This window comes from Erpetoichthys calabaricus, chromosome 12 (genome assembly GCF_900747795.2).
Source record: "Erpetoichthys calabaricus chromosome 12, fErpCal1.3, whole genome shotgun sequence".
Lineage (NCBI taxonomy): Eukaryota > Metazoa > Chordata > Cladistia > Polypteriformes > Polypteridae > Erpetoichthys > Erpetoichthys calabaricus.
In genome coordinates, this window is record NC_041405.2 from 157,952,942 (window position 1) to 157,973,049 (window position 20,108).

The following is a 20,108-nucleotide window of genomic DNA, read 5'->3' on the forward strand; positions in this document are numbered from 1 at the left end:
AAGCTTTGGGTCTGGTAGTTCTACTCAATAATCCTGGTGCTGGAGATCAACGACCTGCTGAACTCAGAGTAGTACTTGAAGGTAAGGACTGTGCTGGGCTGTCAGTAAGGAGATATAGAGGAATTCCTGTCAGACCCCTCTATCTATCTATCTAGTTATATAGTGTCTATCTATCTATCTATCTATCTATCTATCTATCTATCTATCTATCTATCTATCTATCTATCTATCTATCTATCTATCTATCTATCTATATAGTGTCTATCTTCTATCTATCTATCATGTTATATAGTGCCTTTCTATCTATCTATCTATCTATCTATCTATCTATCTATCTATCTATCTATCTATCTATCTATCTATATAGTGTCTATCTTCTATCTATCTATCATGTTATATAGTGCCTATCTATCTATCTATCTATCTATCTATCTATCTATCTATCTATCTATCTATCTATCTATCTATCTATCTATCTATCTATCTATCATGTTATATAGTGCCTATCTATCTATCTATCTATCTATCTATCTATCTATCTATCTATCTATCTATCTATCTATCTATCATGTTATATAGTGCCTTTCTATCTGTCTATCTATCTATCTATCTATCTATCTATCTATCTATCTATCTATCTATCTATCTGTTATATAGTGCCTCTCTATTTATCTATCTATCATGTTATATAGTGCCTTTCTATCTATCTATCTATCTAGTTATATAGTGTATCTATCTATCTATCTGTTATATAGTGCCTTTCTATCTATCATGTTATATAGTGCCTTTCTATCTATCTATCTATCTATGTATATAGTGTCTATCTATCTATCTAGTTATTTAGTGTCCATCTATCTATCTATCTATCTATCTATCTATCTATCTATCTATCTATCTATCTATCTATCTATCATATAGTACCTATCTATCTATCTATCTATCTATCTATCTATCTATCTATCTATCTATCTATCTATCTATCTAGTGTCTATCTTCTATCTATCTATCTATCTGTTATATAGTATCTATCTATCTATCTATCTATCTATCTATCTATCTATCTAGTGTCTATCTTCTATCTATCTATCTATCATGTTATATAGTGCCTTTCTATCTATCTATCTATCTATCTATCTATCTATCTATATAGTGTCTATCTTCTATCTATCTATCATGTTATATAGTGCCTATCTATCTATCTATCTATCTATCTATCTATCTATCTATCTATCTATCTATCTATCATGTTATATAGTGCCTTTCTATCTATCTGTCTATCTATCTGTTATATAGTGCCTCTCTATCTGTCTATCTATCATGTTATATAGTGCCTTTCTATCTATCTATCTATCTATCTATCTATCTATCTATCTATCTATCTATCTATCTATCTATCTATCTATCTCTGTTATATAGCGCCTTTCATTTCTGCCTGTCTATTTTGTATTGTATTTTTTAGCTTTCCCTATCCCAGTTAATCCCAGTCAGCCTCTCCAGCAAGTCCTCGAGGTGCAGAAGGACATTGCAGGCCAGGTGCCATCTCCACCCATTGAGGATCCCTACAGTTGAGCTCAGGTCCCTGGAGTTTCCAAGCCACAGTTTTTTGACTTGCTGATGTATAAATATGTTAACTGTGCCCCCCGTGTTATGCGTGCCCTCCACATGGTCTAACGGAGCTATGCCTTGACCAGTTTCTTGATAACGACGGTGATGATGCATTGATGAGCCGCTCTGCTAGTATCACCTGTCTCAGTTCTCCCAGCCGGTGGTCCGGTGTGCCCAGAGAATTCCAACCTCCTACTCACCAAAAGCTTTTTTCGGTTCCACCAGGCGCAGGGTGAATGGCTGTCCCTTGGGGAGTTCCTTAAGCATCTTGGCGACCTCATAATGGCGGCAGCCGACGATGCTCTGGTCGTTGATGGCCTCGATGTGATCGCCCACACACACTGTCTTCAGCCGATCTATGACGCTGCCCTCCTTGATCCGCTAGAATGAAGAACACAAGTTAGGCCAACATGTGCCGTGAGCTTTGTGAGTGATTCACAGCTCCACTTGCCAGTTCCTCCATAGGACTTCATGGTATCATTTACAATCTCTGCCTGTCTCATCAATATTGCGAGCTGGATGAAAGAACCTCCACTCCAGCTCAGCCTGGCAAAGATTCTTGTTAGCCCAGCTCTTAGCCCACCTATTAAGCACCCCATTATGAGTAGCACCTGCCAGGTCAATACGCAACCTTAGGTTGGTGATCGATGACCTTCAAGGACCATGCTGCTACAATCTGCCGGTTCACTCTTTATAACATCGCCAACATCAGCATATGCAGCCACACTCCTGGACCACATCCAGACTACTGCCACTCCACTCTCCGCGGGCAGGACCACCTGTATGTGCTACCAAGCTGCTGCAGATGGTTCAAAATGTTCAACCACCCTAGACGGCCATATAGCAGTCCTCTTTTACGATCACTACATTGGCTTCCTATGGTGGCATACATTAAGCTCACATCCATGGGTCAGCACTTATATACAGTATACATGGAGACACTTGAGGTGGTCCTATACTTCTTTTCACCCCGTCAGGTCTGCTGATGACCTCTGTCTGGCCACAAATCTCAATCCAGACTCTTCACCATTCACGTGTAACTCCTGGCTGGTGGAATGAGCTGTCCACCTGCCTTTGATTTTTCTGATTCCCTCAGACTTCTTAAGGTGCATTTGAAGACCCTCTTGTTTGGAGAATTTCTGTACTAGCAGATGTTAGCTGTCAGGTTCTTGTATTCCAGGAATTGTAACTCGACGGCATTTCGTTTCGGAGCTCTTCACTTTTGATGATCAATTTTGCACCCTTGTCCTGTAGATCCCCCCAAAGACTGATGTCTCCGCCATTATGCGGACTTCTTTTGTAAGTCGCTTTGGGATGGTTCTAACATTTTTGTTGCCCTCAGCTAAGCTGTAAATGGCGCCCTGCCACCTCCCTTTGCTTTGAGTGGGTTCAACCCAAACAGATAGAAAACAGGAGATACGAGAGAGGAGTCAGGACGGGGTGACAGAGAAATAAGCAGTGAGGGGGGGGCGTTTGAACAAAATCTGAAACAAAATCGGTTTACAAAACCATCTCAGAAAAATGTGCTCTTAAGTGCTGATGTCTCAGAAACCACAAATCAACTGGGCTGTGGTAGCCATCTCTGCAGCCCGGAGCCTCCAGTCTGGAGCTCCAAGTAGGTGGAGCTAACCCACATGACAGTACCTGACATTATTTGAGTGAAATAACCCTCCCACAACCCTAATTGTATCCAATAGTGTGAGTGGGCGGAGCTCTTGATATCTGCAACTCTTTTGGTGCCCATTGGAGTCACCTTTACGTAGTGTGGAGGCCCCGGTCTGCAGACATATGTGCTTGGTATTAATAGGAATGATTTATTTATTATTTATACTACATTTTATACATTATATTCAGCTGAAAACCCTAATTCAGTAAATGACATCTCCAGCTTGCCCCCCGTTAGGGGTTGCTGCTCCCGTTAGGGGTTGTCACAGTGGATCATCTTCTTCCATATCTTCCTGTCCTCATCATCTTGCTCTGTTACCCCCATCACCTGCATGTCCTTTCTCATCACCCCCCCTTGGAGTCGTAGCGTGGTCGATGTCCCACCACCTTGCAGTATTCCTGCTACCAAACCCCTTTACCTTCTTGGAGTCTGGCTGCTATTGGCATTCAGGGACGGGTCCCCTTGGAATTTGGACCCTCTCAGTGTTTGGGTCGCTCACTCTGAGTCTAGGGGTGGGGGTGGTTTCCTAATTTATGAAAAATTAAGCACCCATGAAAATAAAACTAAAACTGTGAACCTGCAGCAGAAAAAAAAAACAAAGAAACGTAGAGAAGCTGAGTACTGGGCATCGTGGGATTTAGAAGAGGTCGTCAGATGCTAAGACCAAACCTCACTAGTATGTGAAAATAATTTAAAACCAATATAACTATAATTATTATTATTATTATTATTATAAGTGTTCTATCGAGTCCGAGTGTTTACAAACAAAAGTGCTGCCAACCACATTTTGATACCCTAGGCCAGTGGTTCTCAAACTGTGGGGCGGGGCGGGCCCTCCCAGGGGGGCACGAAGTAACAAAAAGGGGGGCGCAAAGATGTGAAAAAAAGAAAACAAGAATCGAAAATATGAAAAATACATCTATTGAAACCAAAACAAAATAACTTAAACTACATTCTGATACTAGAAAAATAAAGTAGAGTTAGATAAATGTCGATTAAAGTTAAGTAGGTATAATAAAATACATCCATCCATCTATTTTCCAACCTGCTGAATCCAAACACAGGATCACGGGGGTCTGCTGGAGCCAATCCCAGCCAATACAGGGCACAAGGCAGGAACCAATCCCAGGCAGGGTGCCAACCCGCCGCAGGACACACACAAACAAACCCACACACACACACACACACTAGGGCCAATTTAGAATCGCCAATCCACCTAACCTGCATGTCTTTGGACTGTGGAAGGAAACCCACGCAGACACGGGGAGAACATGCAAACTTCACGCAGGGAGGACACGGGAAGCGAACCCGAGTCTCCTAAATGTGAGGCAGCAGCGCCACCCCCTCTATGATATATCATTAATTAAAAAAGAACAAATTGGTATTAGTGGGCTCCTTTCAAAAAAACGTTAGGGGGGCGCGATTAAAACTCTTATGAAAACTCAGGTCGCAAATACTTAAAGGTTGAGAAACGCTGCCCTAGGCGACGGCCATTAGTCTAAACGGTAGAGCCAGCCCCGGTCTGAATATAAATGTAACCTGCACGTCTTTGGGATTGTGGGAGGAAACTTACGTTGACAACGGGAGAACATGCAAACTCCACGCTGGGAACCCACGGCACGCGAAACCACCTCTCCTTGTATGCGTTTCCTTTCATTGCGCCAGCGTAAATCAATCACTCATTCTCAACTGTAGTCTTTTCTTAAATGGATTCAGAAACCTGAATGAAGGTTTTTATATTAACTCAAATTATCCAGTCAATGTTCTTATATAGCATCTTCATCGCATTCTTGAGCTGCCAAGTCTCAGACCGTCCGGCGACAGGGACTCTGAATGAAACGAACGCGCGTCGCCTCGGCTAAACATAAATTGGAGTGACGGTGCCCTCTGCTGGCCACCTTCTGCTACTGCACTGCAAATATTCACTTACATCCCCTAATGCGGGCGGCACGGTGGCACAGTGGTAGCGCTGCTGCCTCACAGTTAGGACACCTGGGTTCGCTTCCCGGGTCCTCCCCGCGTGGAATTTGCATGTTCTGCCTGTGTCTGCGTGGGTTTCCTCCCACAGTCCAAAGACATGCTGTTTAGGTGCATTAGCGATCCTAAATTGTCCTTGATGTGTGGGTGTGTGCCCTGCGGTGGGCTGGCACCCTGCCCAGGGTTTGTTTCCTGCCTTGCGCCCTGTGTTGGCTGGGATTGGTTCCAGCAGACCCCCGTGACCCTGTAGTTAGGATATAGCGAGGTGAATAATGGATGGATGGATCCCCTATTGAGGGCGGCACGGTGGCACAGTGGGTAGTGCTGCTGCCTCGCAGTTGGGAGAGCTGGGGACCTGGGTTCGCTTCCCGGGTCCTCCCTGCATGACGTTTGCATGTTCTCCCCGTGTCTGCATGGGTTTCCTCCGGGCGCTCCGGTTTCCTCCCACAGTCCAAAGACATGCAGGTTAGGTGGATTGGCAATTCTAAATTGGCCCTAGTGTGTGCTTGGTGTGTGGGTGTGTTTGTGTGTGTCCTGCGGTGGGTTGGTACCCTGCCCGGGATTGGTTCCTGCCTTGTGCCCTGTGTTGGCTGGGATTGGCTCCAGCAGACCCCCGTGACCCTGTGTTCGGATTCAACGGGTTGGAAAATGGATGGATGGATGGATAATAAAAGTCTTCTTCTTCTTCTTTTTTCAGCTGCTCCCGTTAGGGGTTGTCACAGTGGATCATCTTCTTCCATATCTTCCTGTCCTCATCATCTTGCTCCGTCACCCCCATCACCTGCATGTCCTTTCTCATCACCTCCACTTAGGCCTTCCTCTCCTCCTCTTCCCTGGCAGCTCTATCCTTAGTACCCTTCTCTCATTATACCCAGCATCTCTCCTCTGCACATGTCCAAACCAACTCAATCTCGCCTCTCTGACTTTGTCTCCCAACCGTCCAACTTGAGCTGACCCTCTAATGTCCTCATTTCTAATCCTGTCCATCCTTGTAACACCCAATCTTTAACTCTGCCACCTCCAGCTCTGTCTCCTGTGCCACCATCTCCAGCCCATATAACATAGCTGGTCTCACTACCGTCCTGTAGAGTCTACCTTCCCTTTCACTCTTGCTGATACCCGTCTGTCACAAATCACTCCTGACACTCTTCTCTACCCTGCCTGCACCCTAAATACATTTTATTTATATAGCGCCTTTTCCATGCTCAAGGCGAGATGACATTTTGGAGCTTCTCGGCCAGGACCTGCTCGTGCCAATGCCTACAGCTGGCCTTGGGTGTAATGAACAACCAAGAAAGGAAACTATTAGGCTGTAAAAAGTGGCCCATCTGGTTCTTTCCTTATGATTGGAACTCTGGGGGTAGAAAACTAGTGAGTCCAGCTTCCGAAATCTTTAAGATTCATCAGGTTTACAGGCTAAAGACCACTCATTCTACACTCCTCAAGACCATGAGAGAATGGAGTCAGAACACACAGTGCATCACAGCTTGCTGAGTAGCCTCAGACCGGTCAGAGTGCCCAGGGTGGGTCCTGTTCACCACCAAAAGAGACTACATTGGGATTAATAAAGTATCTATCTATCTATCTATCTATCTATCTATCTATCTATCTATCTATCTATCTATCTATCTATCTATCTATCTATCTATCTATCTATCTATCTATCTATCTATCTACATTAGACACATGATTGTAAGAACTGGACCACGGATCAATGGAAGAAGGTGGCCTGGTCTGAAGAATCTCGTTTCTTTGAGATCATCTGGACAGTCGGGTGCATGTGTGAAGTTTACATGGGGAAGAGATGGCAGCAGGATGCACCATGGGACGAAGGCAAACCACTGGATGCAGTGTGATGCTCTGGACAGTCTTCTGCTGGGAAACCTTGGGTTTCCTGACATTCATGCAGATCTTACTTTGACGCATACCACCTACCTAAAGATTGTTGCTGACCCCCGTTACACCCCTTCATGGTATTCCTCAATGGCAGTGACCTCTTTCTGCATAATAACGCATTCTGCAACACTGCAAAAATTGACCAGGAATGGTTTGAGGAAAATAACAAGGAGTTCAGAGTGTTGACTTGGCCTCCAAATCCTCCACATCTCAATCAGATCGAGACTCTGTGGAAAGTGCTGGAAAAATGAGGCCAATCCAAGAAGATGTTACTGTGCAGACACCACAGGACACCTTCAGAGGTCTTCTGGAGTCCATGCCTTGATGAGTTGGCATGAGGGGTCCTACACAATGATAGGCAGGTGGCTGACCGGTGAATTCAAATTGTTAACGTAAATGCTCCTCTACTCATAAACTACTAGGGCTAGGACCCTGATCATGGTCTTAATCAAAAGCTTATCACCTGGTATGTCGTGGGCAGGCCTTGCCTCACCCACCACATGATAAAACAGCTGGTTGGCAACCTAAATGCAGACACACAGTCCAGTCTCACCCACCAGAGATGACCCATCTATCTGCTGTAACCAGGTGTTATGTGGGCATCCCCTTGGCCTGGTCCAGCCACTCAGGTCCTCAACAATGAGGATCACACTCGGGTAATCACACCACATGGCCGTAGTGCCGTAACTGACGCTCCCTCATAATGCAAGTCATGTGCTTCATTCAGGACTCCATGAGCAACACAAAGTCAAACCAGCGGCACCCAAGGATTCTCTGAAGAGACACACGTGAAGGAGTCCAGTCTTCATCTCAGGTCACTGGAGAGCGTCCATGTCTCACAAACAGGAAGCACCAGGACTCTAAAGAGTTGGACCTTCGTCCTTTTACAGAGATATCAGGAGCACCACACACCCCTTTCCAGTGACCTCATGACCCCCCATGCTCTCCCAATCTGTCTGCTGACTTCATAGGAAGAGTCACCAGAGACATGAATGTCACCACCGAGGTAAGTAAACTTCTTCATGAGGTCGACACTCTCTCCACAGACAGACACACTGCTGATGGCCGTGCCCAAGAGGTCACTAAAGGCCTGGCTCTTTGGTTTTTATCAGGACCCTCACAAGCCCAGACACTCAGACTCCTCCCTCCGTCTCTCGAGACCCCCAATCAGAGCCTCCATTGACTCCATGAAGAGCAGGGTACAGCCTAAGGATTACAATTGTGAGTTGCTGCAAAGAAATTGGCCAAATAGACTCGCCTGCCTGCCGCTGTATCATTTTGTTCCCTTTGATTTTCGGGTGTCCCTCTGTTGGTTGATCATTTTCATTTCCATCCTTTCGTTCTTCAGACATCACCATATCAGTCCATAGCAGTAGAGATGGGTTTCTCTCTTTCTCTCTCTCTCTGTCTGTCTATCTCTCTCTCTTTCTCTCTCCCTCCTCTCTCTCTCCCCTCTCTCTCTCTTTCTCTCTATCTCTCCCTCTCTCTTTCTCTCTGTCTATCTCTTTCTCTCTCTCTCTCCATCTCTCTCTCTCTCTCTCCCTCTCTCTATCTGTCTCTTTCTCTCCATCTATCTCTCTCTCCATATCTCTCTCTTTCTCTCTCTCCCTCTCTCTTTCTCTCTCCCTCTCTCTATCTATCTCTTGTTCTCTTTCTCTCCATCTCTCTCTTTCTCTCTCTCCCCCCTCTCTCTGTCTCTCTCTCTCTCTCTCCCTCTCTCTCTTTATCTCTCTTTCACTCTCTCTCCATCTCTCTTTATGTCTCTCTTTCACTCTCCATCTCTCTCTCATTCTCTCTCTCTGTCTCTCTCTTTCTCTCCCTCTCTCTTTCTCTCTCTCTCTATCTCTCTCTCTCTCCATCTCTCTCTCTCCCTTTCTCTATCTATCTCTGTCTCTCTTTCTCTCTCTTTTCTCTCTCTCTATCTCTCTTTCTCTCTGTCTCTCTCTGTACACTTTTCGCCACAGGACTCACTCCACCACGGTGTGCTAAGATGCACCTCTGGGGGTCTTTTCTGCCCGCTGCTATCAGGCAGGTGAATGTTTCCACCTGACGTACTTGTTACGTTTATTTCTATTATTGATTATTGATTGGTTGCCGGTGTTTTCTGTCCTGCGAGTCTGAATTCTTGTTTTTTTGCTGCTCTATGCATCTGAATTTCCCCACCGGATTACTAAGATTTATTAAATCTAATCAACAGAAGTGAACTTGAACCCCAATGGGTACCTTAATGAAGGCGTAGCCGGCGCCGTTGTCTGTGATGGTCAATCCCAGGGCGTCCTCGCTCTTTGTCACCTCCACTTCCTTGGTCTGTCCTCTGACATGGGCGAAGATGAAGTCCTCCAGACCAATCTGGCCCCCTAACAGCTTCTGCATGTCCACTTTGTGGGAATTCAGAGTACAAAAGAGGATCTGCAAACCAATGAGACAGAAACAAGAAGGATGCCTCCTTTAAATGAGTAGAATCCAAATGCTTACAGAAACAGACCCCACCCCTGGGCACAGATGAGACCACCACTGGGACACCTTTTAATACATCACAATGTCCCACTCTGTTCACCCTCTCTTCACCCTCCATCTGTCCCGTCCAGCTCTCCTTGGCCTACAGCAAGACCCCCACTCTTCAAAATGTCTGTCACCCCTCATATCACCCAAAATGAAGATCAAGACGTCCTCCTAGAGATGTCACATTGTCCTGTAAGTTTAACTTGCGGTGGATACGTTTGCCATTTTCACCCGCCAGTCTACACTCAACACCCTATAATGATAAAGTGACATGTTTGCAGAGAGAGAGAGGTGGGGAGCAGGCACTGATGTGTACCCACCACACGCCGAACCACCTGGATTGACACCCGAGTGACACCTCAGCACCACCCTGGAACACAGTGAGGTGTCTGACGATGGCTGGAGTGCCAATCCTGCCACCAACCACCAAGTGTTTTCTCTGTAGGTTGGAGGACCCACTTACAGATTAAAGTCTTATCCAGGATGAATGTTTGTAGAAAGATCTGGAAATGTATTGAAAATCTCTCATTCATCCCGGGATTCAGACCCTTAATTCAGAACTTTGGTAACAATTCCAGCTTTGGGTCTTCTCGGTTGAGTCTCTGCAAGCTTTACACACCTGAATTTCGGCAGTTGATGCCATTCTTCTTGGCAGATCCTCTCAGGCTCCATTAGACTGGATGGGAAGCCTCTATGAAGTGGTCTCTCCACACACGTTCTCGGTGGTTTAAGTCTGGGATCACTCAAGGACCCTCTGAGACTTGTCCCGAAGTCACTCCAATGTTATCTTGGATGGTTATGCCTCAGGTCATTGTCATGCTGACAGGTGAATTGTCACTTGTGCACTCTGAAGCAGGACTTCTTTGAGGACCCCCTCTGTATTTGGCCACATTCATCCTTCCCTTGATTCTGATGAGTCTCCTTGTCCCCATCTGTGGTGTAGAGGGTCCGCAGCTCTTTAACGATTGGCCAGTTTTTTTAAATAATCCATTTGGCCGTGATGGTCTCCGTAGGCGCACTCCGGTAATTGTCTTCCTGCAGTGTATGATTGAAGTGTTGTGCCCACAGAGCTGTGCAAGAATGGGCACAGAGAGAAAGAAAGAAAGAAAGAAAGAAAGAAAGAAAGAAAGAAAGAAAGAAAGAAAGAAAGAAAGAAAGAAAAAGAAAGTTAGGGTCATTTCTGGAGGGTCAGACTGGACCGCGTGTCTGCTTAGGGGGTTGCCAACCAGGATCCCGAGCTCTTTCGTCATGTGGTGGGTGTACCAATGCGCTGTACCAGTGCATGCTCCCCAATCTGACCTGACCTGAATCAACTCCGTCCTCCACAGGTGGACTCCAATCAAGTTCTAGAAACACCTCAAGGAGAATTCAGGTAAACAAGGGGGCACCTGAGCCCAGTTTGGAGGGTCACAGCAAAGGGTCCGCATAATTTTAGGAAGGCGAGATTTCAGTTTTGGTTTTTTGTTAAATTTGCACACTTTCTGAAAACGGGCCTTCACTTTGGGTTATTTGAGTGTAGAGTGATAGGCAAAAGACGAAATTCCTCCATTTAAAAGTATATCTACAACACAAAGTGGGCCTGCAGTGGGCTGGCGCCCTGCCTGGGGTTGGTTTCCTGCCTTGCGCCCTGTGTTGGCTGGGATTGGCTCCAGCAGACCCTCGTGACCCTGTAGTTAGGATATAGCGGGTTGGATAATGGATGGATGGATGGACACAAAGTGGGCAGAAAGTGAAAGGGTCTCTCTGTGCTTTGTAAATCGGCTGTACAACTGGCACTGTTATTGCATTGAGTGACTTTCATGAAGAGACTGGCAAAAAAATAAATGAATAAAGGAATGAGTGAGTGAGTACGTTAGTTAGTTCTTCTGCTGAACAGACAGCTTCTAACAGACTTCAGCCCCCCTGAAGACCCCTCCTGTCTGAGCTCCAAGGCTGAGACCCAGCAAGTGGCCCAGAGGCGACTAATAAAGCAGCAGGGTGCAGGCGGCGTCCTGCTGGAGGGTCCAGGGAGACGTCTCTCAAACATTCTCTTCAGGTGGCTTATTTCAAGTTGGCTGACTGATTAAAGACTCAGGCGTAATTAGAGGGTCGCATGCAGAGACGAGTCCGTGCCAGAGGCAGCAATTTAGGAAGACGTCCCGTGTTATATAAAGAAGAGAAATAACAAAGTGCTGAAAATAGTCTGAAACATTTGAAACTGCTAGGGTGTCTGCCAGAAAACGTTACAGGCTAAAAATAAAATTCTTAAAAATATGCAAACTGTAAAAGTACCAAAAAAATGGGAAATGGAATGGAAACTGCTTGGACATCTAATACATCGGTGTGAAACACCAAACATCATACAAATCAAACAGGATTAGACTCTAAATGGACTTTATGTAGTGCCATTCACCTCAATGACCATCGGAAGGCGCTGCTGCAACACACACAATAAAAACAAAAAATAACAGAAGTCTCCACAATGCCACCCTCTGACTTGTATGTCCTAGGACAGCAGTGTCACCAGCTCTCCCACTTCACAAATCCAACAACCGGGGTTTAAATCCCAGCCTGACCTCCATCTGTGTAGAAATGACATCTCTGCCAGTGTCTACGTCCTTTTGGTCCTCTTATGTTTTCTCTCCCTGGTGTGTGTGTGTGTCAAGTGAATTGAGGACGCAACTTGGCCCAGTGAGTGCATTTAAATGAGTGGAATCTGTGATGGACTTCGCCCGGTCCAGGGTTGAGTCCATCCTGGGATCCCAAAGCAGCTGCGCTAGATGAAGTGGGTCTGAGAATGTTGGCGTAGTGAAGTGAAATGGAAAATCAAAAAGATGCCAGCAATGTCAGCAGAGTGTAATTGTAGACCACAGTACATAAGAGGTCAGTCGTGTAAACACCCAACATCACAAAATGCCCTCAACATCAGTTACGTAACAACCATCATATTAGACTATGGTTAACATTAGGGCTCTGTTACACTGTGGTTAAGAATAGGATGGTAGGAGGGTCATCTGAGCCAACGGGCATTTGTGACTGAAGACGTGGGCTTTGCCTGACCTTCATCATAGGATAGATAGATAGATAGATAGATAGATAGATAGATAGATAGATAGATAGATAGATAGATAGATAGATAGATAGATAGATAGATAGATAGATAGATAGATAGATAGAGTGAGTGCACATCTGTGGGTCACTTTCTGTACTACCACCCCATGTCAAGAGAACACTCTCACACTAACTTTGTCCTCCTTTGTTCCAACTGCGGTACAAAGAACACGCCCAGTAAGAGCAACTAACTCCGCCCCTTCCGGTCTCCCATCTATAAAGCCTACAGCTGCCACAACAAGGTGTTCAATATTGAAGGGATTTCACTGCAGGAAGGAGCTCCTTTCACCCTCATCTGAATCATACAATTGCCTTGCCTGACGGCTTTCTTATTTCTTGATCCTTTCACTTTTGGTTTGGCGCACAGAGAAGCCCTTTTATTACTTTTGTTAAGAGAATTTAATGGAGATGACTGAGTTGGTGCCCTAGCATTTCTACATGACTCTTGCAATACTTTCCTTGATCATGATAGATAGATAGATAGACAGACAGACAGACAGACAGACAGACAGACAGAGAGAGAGAGAGAGAGAGAGAGAGAGAGAGAGAGATAGATAGATAGATAGATAGATAGATAGATAGATAGATAGATAGATAGATACAATACAATACAATACAGTTTATTTTTGTATAGCCCAAAATCACACAGGAAGTGCCGCAATGGGCTTTAACAGGCCCTGGCTCTTGACAGCCTCCCAGCCTTGACTCTCTAAGAAGACAAGGAAAAACTCCCAAAAAAACCTTGTAGGGAAAAAATGGAAGAAACCTTGGGAAAGGTAATTCAAAGAGAGACCCCTTTCCAGGTAGGTTGGGCGTGCAGTGGGTGTCAAAAAGAAGGGAGTCAATACAATACACAAAACAGAACAATTTCTCAATATAGTCAGAAATAAAAAATATAAATTTTTAGAAGTACAGAGCAGAATTTAACAGTAGATGATATATCCCATAATAAGATTTGGATTTGTGTAGAGTCCTAGAGACCTCATCCTTCACCCATCGTATAGATAGATAGATAGATAGATAGAAAGGCACTATATAACAGATAGATAGACAGACAGACAGACAGACAGATAGATAGATAGATAGATAGATAGATAGATAGATAGATAGATAGATAGATAGATAGATAGATAGATAGATAGATGTGAAAGGCACTCTATAATAGATAGTTAAATAGATGAGAAAAGCACGATAGATAGATAGATAGATAGATAGATAGATAGATAGATAGATAGATAGATAGATAGATAGAAAGGCACTATATAACAGATAGATAGATAGATAGATAGATAGATAGATAGATAGATAGATAGATAGATAGATAGATAGATAGATAGATAGATAGATAGATAGGACTGTATTTGTCGCTTTTTCTGTTGCTGCTCATTTTAACATCGGCCTTGCAGCGGCTCGTGATGCGCCCTTCACGGTAACAGAGCTCGTCGGCTTCTTTTTCTTTTCGTTCTCTTTTTTATTCCACTTGAGACTCATCTCTAAGTTCTGCTCCACCAAAGCACAGCTCATCGCCGGTTTTACCTGAAATCTGAGCCCACCGCCCTTCTCAGCACGCACATCAGATTATCGCTCTCTGTCTCTAATAAAGTTTCTCACCCGGATGGACGACAACGGAAAATGAACCTCACCGCGGGGCTGATGCTGCAGGTAGCGCCGTGCGGGGTTTTCTGCGCATGCGATCATTTTGTGCGGTGCGTGTCTGACCCAATGCCAGTCAGGGTGGTCAGCGCTATGGTGGTCTTCAGTGAGAGTGACGGGATGTCGCGTATTTCCTAACCGCACTCCGCTTTTACCATACTTTCACTTTTTAATCTCCTTCATATCAGCCACTCGCAAAAGACAAATATCACCGAACACGTGCTGGGAAAACGAAGTTCCGACCACCGCATTCTGTCTCTATTAAACCGATTCTGGTGTCCTCCTCGTATTTCGTTATACGTTTGTTGCTGATTATTTGCCAGTTTTAAGGACGACTCAAAGGAGGTCCTTTCTCTACATCGCCCACTTTATCCCTGGCATCGAACATAAAAAGCCCCCTCACCTCAGCCGGCGAGATTTCGAACACCTCGGCGATCCTGGCGTAGAGCTCCTTGACGTTGGTGAAGCCTTCGATGCGTCCGGTGGGACTCCCATGAGCCAGCTGTGTGTGAAAGACCAGTCGGGGCCTGGGGCTGGGAGCTGGGGCCGCCTGGGGAGCCAGCCCGTCCCCTGACCTGTGCTGTCCCTGCACCTGGGGGCTCATGAGTGACGGTCCGTTCTGCATCGGCCTCGGTTGCCAGATGCCAGCCAGCGCTGCGATGCCGTCCTGTCTTGTCAGGGCCTACCTGCCAGCTTGTTGAATAAATGATGATCTCAAGCAGGGAGCGGGGGCACGAGATACGGTTACCCTTGCAAGGAAGAAATCCAACACCTGGGGAGCAGCGGATCTTAGTGGCGTTACCTGAGATGGTGGCAACAAAAACAAGGCGTATTACAAGCAGATTACCTCATAACAACAAAGGGCGCCTAACACTGGAAACCGGCCGCCCTTTTTATGGTGCCAGCGTTCATTCATTCTTCTAAATCTCTGGGACCCCATCCAGGGGTGTGACAAAAGCCCCACCGGCTTTCCTACACAGAAATGTTGAACAAGTGCCATTGAGCCACCTGCACCTGACCGACCGAGGTGTCTTGTGGCCCGCTGCAACGTTATCTAGAAGAAGAGCCAAATGCTTCTAGAATTTCGCAGGTCAGAGGCTCTCTTGGCCGAACCCACCCAGCAACGAATTAAAGCCCCTCCAGCTCTGCGGGACCAAACGACCCGCGTCCTTTCGTAACCAGCCGCCTTGTAAAGCCACTATTGGGGTGGCAGCGCCCTCCGCGGACAGGGTCGTATGGAACTGGGACTGGCGGCGAAGCGGACATCGTCTGGGTTACTGGAGTATTAAATGTCAGGCTGTCTCGACTGGTTTCTTGTTGTTTTTATCGATTGCGAACATCATCCCGAAAGACACTAAACTTTCATTCAAACTTGTTAAATTAAAACAATTTGACTGTAGACTTCCATCCATCCATCCATATTCCAACCCGCTGAATCCGAACATAGCGTCACGGGGGTCTGCTGGAGCCAATCCCAGCCAACATAGGGCACAAGGCAGGAACCAATCCCGGGCAGGGTGCCAACCCACCGCAGTGACTGTAGACTTGTATCTCCGTTAATTAACGGTTCGTTAGCATCGCATTACCGTGCTGATCCTGAAAGGCGCTATATGAAATGAAACCTGGGGATGTTATGTAGCCACTTGTTTTCTGTATCAAACTGATAACTGCATGTTTTTTCATTTTTTTATTTAATGTTGCATTATTAATTATTTGATTGTAATACTCATCCGGAAAGGCGCTATATGGAATGAAACCTATATGCTATGTAGCTACTTGTTTTCTGAATCTAACGGATAATTACGTGTTTTTTGATATTTTTATTGACTGTTTATAAATGTGATAGAAAAACCAGACAGAAACAGTCAAATGGATGATGGATGGCCGTAAGCCCCGCCCCCAAAATGTGATTTATGAAAATATGACTTTGGCGCAGTGGGTAGCGCTGCTGCCTCGCAGTTGGGAGACCTGGGGACCTGGGTTCACTTCCCGGGTCCTCCCTGAGTGGAGTTTGCATGTTCTCCCCGTGTCTGCATGGGTTTCCTCCCACAGTCCAAAGACATGCAGGTTAGGTGGATTGGTGATTCTAAATTGGCCCTAGTGTGTGTGTTTGTGTGTGTCCTGCGGTGGGTTGGCACCCTGCCCGGGATTGGTTCCTGCCTTGTGCCCTGTGTTGGCTGGGATTGGCTCCAGCAGACCCCCGTGACCCTGTGTTCGGATTCAGCGGGTTGGAAAATGGATGGATGGATGGACTTTATGACAATGACATTATGAAATATAACGTATGAAAATATACATTATGAAATATAACGTATTATGAAAATACAAAGTAGTAGTAATACCAGGCAGGAACTGTAACGTATATTATGAAGGTAGAAAAATATTGATTTTACAGAATTTAGCTGTAAAAAATAATGAAATGTATTATTTAAAATATACAGGTAACTTTCCTTTTTTCAGAAAGGCTATTTTACTTTCACCATTCACAGTATTTTTTACCGGTAAATGTAAGGACATGGGCGGCATGGTGGCGCAGTGGGTAGCACTGCTGCCTCGCAGTTAGGAGACCTGAGGTTCGCTTCCCGGGTCCTCCCTGCGTGGAGTTTGCATGTTCTCCCCGTGTCTGCGTGGGTTTCCTCCCACAGTCCAAAGACATGCAGGTTAGGTGCATTGGCGATTCTAAATTGTCCCGTGTGTGTGCTTGGTGTATGGGTGTGTGGCGCCCTGCCCTGCCCAGGGTTTGTTTCCTGCCTTGCGCCCTGTGTTGGCTGGGATTGGCTCCAGCAGACCCCAGTGACCCTGTAGTTAGAATATAGTGGGTTTGGTAATGGATGGATGGATGGATGGAATTAAAAACCTAATGTGGTGTGGGGCATCGCAAGGGCAGTGCCACAGTGGACAACTACGTATATAAATTGCTAATCTTCTGGATGCCCCCTTTTACTTACAGGTGAAAGACCCACAGACTTGAGCTGCATTGGCTCCACAGTGTCTTAAGTTAATTATAAAGCCATCCTGATGGTGGGCATTGAGGGGGCCAGTGAGTGGGCATAGCAAGAGCAGGTTGTAGGAATTGTAGAATGGCATCAGATTTTAGTGCCATTGTTAGTTGAATTATTCCTGAGCCTGGGCACAAACTGATTGCTGCTAACCCATGAACTCAAAAGAATGGATTTGCATTGCTGGCACATACCGCCTTTTTATTTATTGTTTCCGTTTTTCAATTCCAACCAAACGTGGCCCGAGGCTTAGCCAGGTAATGCCACAGTGGGCACTTACGTATACAGTGGGTTGAAAAAGTACTGTATTTGACCCTCTAGACAAGGTTTAAATTTCCTGTAATATTGTACTTGGAATGCGGTGGGCTGGCGCCCTGCCCGGGGTTTGTTTCCTGCCTTGCGCCCTGTGTTGGCTGGGATTGGCTCCAGCAGACCCCCGTGACCCTGTAGTTCGGATACAGAGGGTTGGAAAAAGGATGGATGGATGTACGGACATTCGTTTACGTTGTAATACTCATCTAGAAAGGCGCTAGCATGATCTTTGACGCGCTCATCCTGAGTAAATGAACTCCTTCAGGTCCTTCTCGAAAATGCTGCAGTTAGATTTTTACTGATTACATGGAATTTTTGCCCTGAAAGGCTCAATACAAAGTTAAAGATCACTAGATTATAGAGCTGTTTATATTAAGTTTTGTAACATTTTAGTTTCTCATATGAATCCTTGAATTGATTGTTGATAAATTGAAACGCCTGCGTCCATTTTATTTTGAGTGTCTTATGTCGTCACTTCCTTTTAATCTTTATCTAAGTAATAAATACACGGTGTTATTTCTTAGTAGTTGATTAGAGTGATCACCCCGAAAGGCACTATATGAAACCGGGAATTGATCGTTGATAAATTTAAACGTCTGTATCCATTTTTTTTTTTTTTGTTTTGTTTTTTTGCTATACAATAAAATCTTTTCTCTTTCTTGAATTCTCATGTCTTGTTAGAGTTCAGGGTGAAAGGCACTATATACAATGAAATGTGAGTATATTATGTAGCCACTTCCTTTTCTTCTTTAGCTGTTAAATGCATTGTATTCATATGTGTATTCACGGTTATCTATCTGCTTACAGTGCTCACCTTAAAAGACGATATGTAGACAATAACTAGATGTCCATATATTCGATCTCTTTTCGCTGTTCCGTTATTTCACCGAATAATAATGTCCGTCTGTTTGCGCTGCGATCTTTACTATCAGTTTTTGAGACTTTCGAATTGTAGTACTTTTATTATCTCTAACCTGCTCTGCTTGTGTATCGCGCCAACGTTTTTGAATTCTTTATGACGTTCTGCTTTGTCATCTACTCTTTATTTTTTTTATTTCCGACCCCGCTTGGAGCTGAGAGCGCAGGAACTTATCTGACAATGAGAAGTGAGTGGACTGTCGGCGCACCAGCCACGTTCCGTCTCTGCCGCTCGCGTATGTGGATTTCACTTTCAGCAAATAACAGATCTTTTAATTCTTGCGGATTCGCCTCTTCATTGGGAAGAAACACTTTCCCCTGATGGCAACACGAATTAAACGATCTACAAGTCTCCAACACTAAAGTTTAAAGGCGAACAATAACTTCTGTCATATCACCTGTCCATATATTCGATCTCTTTTCGCTGTTCCGTTGTTTCACCGAGTAATAATTTCCGTTTGTTAACGCTAATGCGATCTTTACTATCAGTTTTTTTGAGACTTTCGAATTTTACTTTCATAACCTCTAACCTGCTCTGCATGTATCGCGCCAATGTTTTTGAACCTCTTTACGATGTTCAGCTTTGTCTTCTACTCTTTGTCTTTTATTTCCGCCCCGCTTAGCCCTGTTAGGTTTTCAATTCATCTCTTGGCACAAAGTCTCGTCTCACGGGACATGAAACTATTTCAGAAAATGTCTCGTCTCGTCCTAAGATATTTTTATATAATAAAGAGATATAGCCACTTCCTTTTCATCTTTATCTAAATAATACATACACGGTATTAGTTCTTGTTTTTTAGTATTTGATTACAGTGCTCACCCTGCAAGACACTCTAGGAAACCTTGAATTAACTGTTTAAAAATTAAACATCTGTGTCCTGACTTGTCTGTATTTTAAAAAAGCACCGTCTGTTATCTCCATTGATTCCGTAGGTTTCGTTAGTATCTGATTACCGTGTTCCTTCTGAAAGGCGCTATATGACATAAAACTTACCGTAACTGTGTTATGTAGCCACTTATCTTCTCTGTTTATCTGATAAGTAACATCCATCCAGCCATCCATTTCCCAACCCGCTGAATCCGAACACAGGGTCACAGGGGTCTGCTGGAGCCAATCCCAGCCAGCACAGGGCACAAGGCAGGAACCAATCCCGGGCAGGGTGCCAACCCACCGCAGGACACACACACAAACACACCAAGCACACACTAGGGCCAATTTAGAATCGGCAATCCACCTAACCAGCAAGTCTTTGGACTGTGGGAGGAAACCACGCAGACACGGGGAGAACATGCAAACTCCACGCAGGGAGGACCCGGGAAGCGAACCCAGGTCCCCAGCTCTCCCAAATGCGAGGCACCAGCGCTACCCACTGTGCCACCATGTGATAAGTACATGAGACTCATTTTCATTTGCTTTTATCTTTTGATTGTAATCCTCATGCAGAAAGGCACCAAAATTCATTTGCAGGGTTCCTTCTGGGTGAGTTAAC

General features: G+C 45.0%; 1 protein-coding gene across 1 annotated transcript in view; it reads right to left on the reverse strand.

The window, feature by feature from the left end:
* gipc3 (GIPC PDZ domain containing family, member 3) overlaps nucleotides 1–15,518 on the reverse strand; it is a 56,812-nt gene extending 41,294 nt beyond the window's left edge. Inside the window, exons 1-3 of the mRNA XM_028814715.2 lie at nucleotides 14,793–15,518; nucleotides 9,368–9,553; nucleotides 1,806–1,986 (exon numbers count right to left, since the gene is read on the reverse strand). Coding sequence (XP_028670548.1) covers nucleotides 1,806–1,986; nucleotides 9,368–9,553; nucleotides 14,793–15,014 — 589 coding nt within the window. The 5' untranslated portion in view covers nucleotides 15,015–15,518. The remainder of the gene's footprint in view (nucleotides 1–1,805; nucleotides 1,987–9,367; nucleotides 9,554–14,792) is intronic.
* Nucleotides 15,519–20,108: the final 4,590 nt, after the last annotated feature.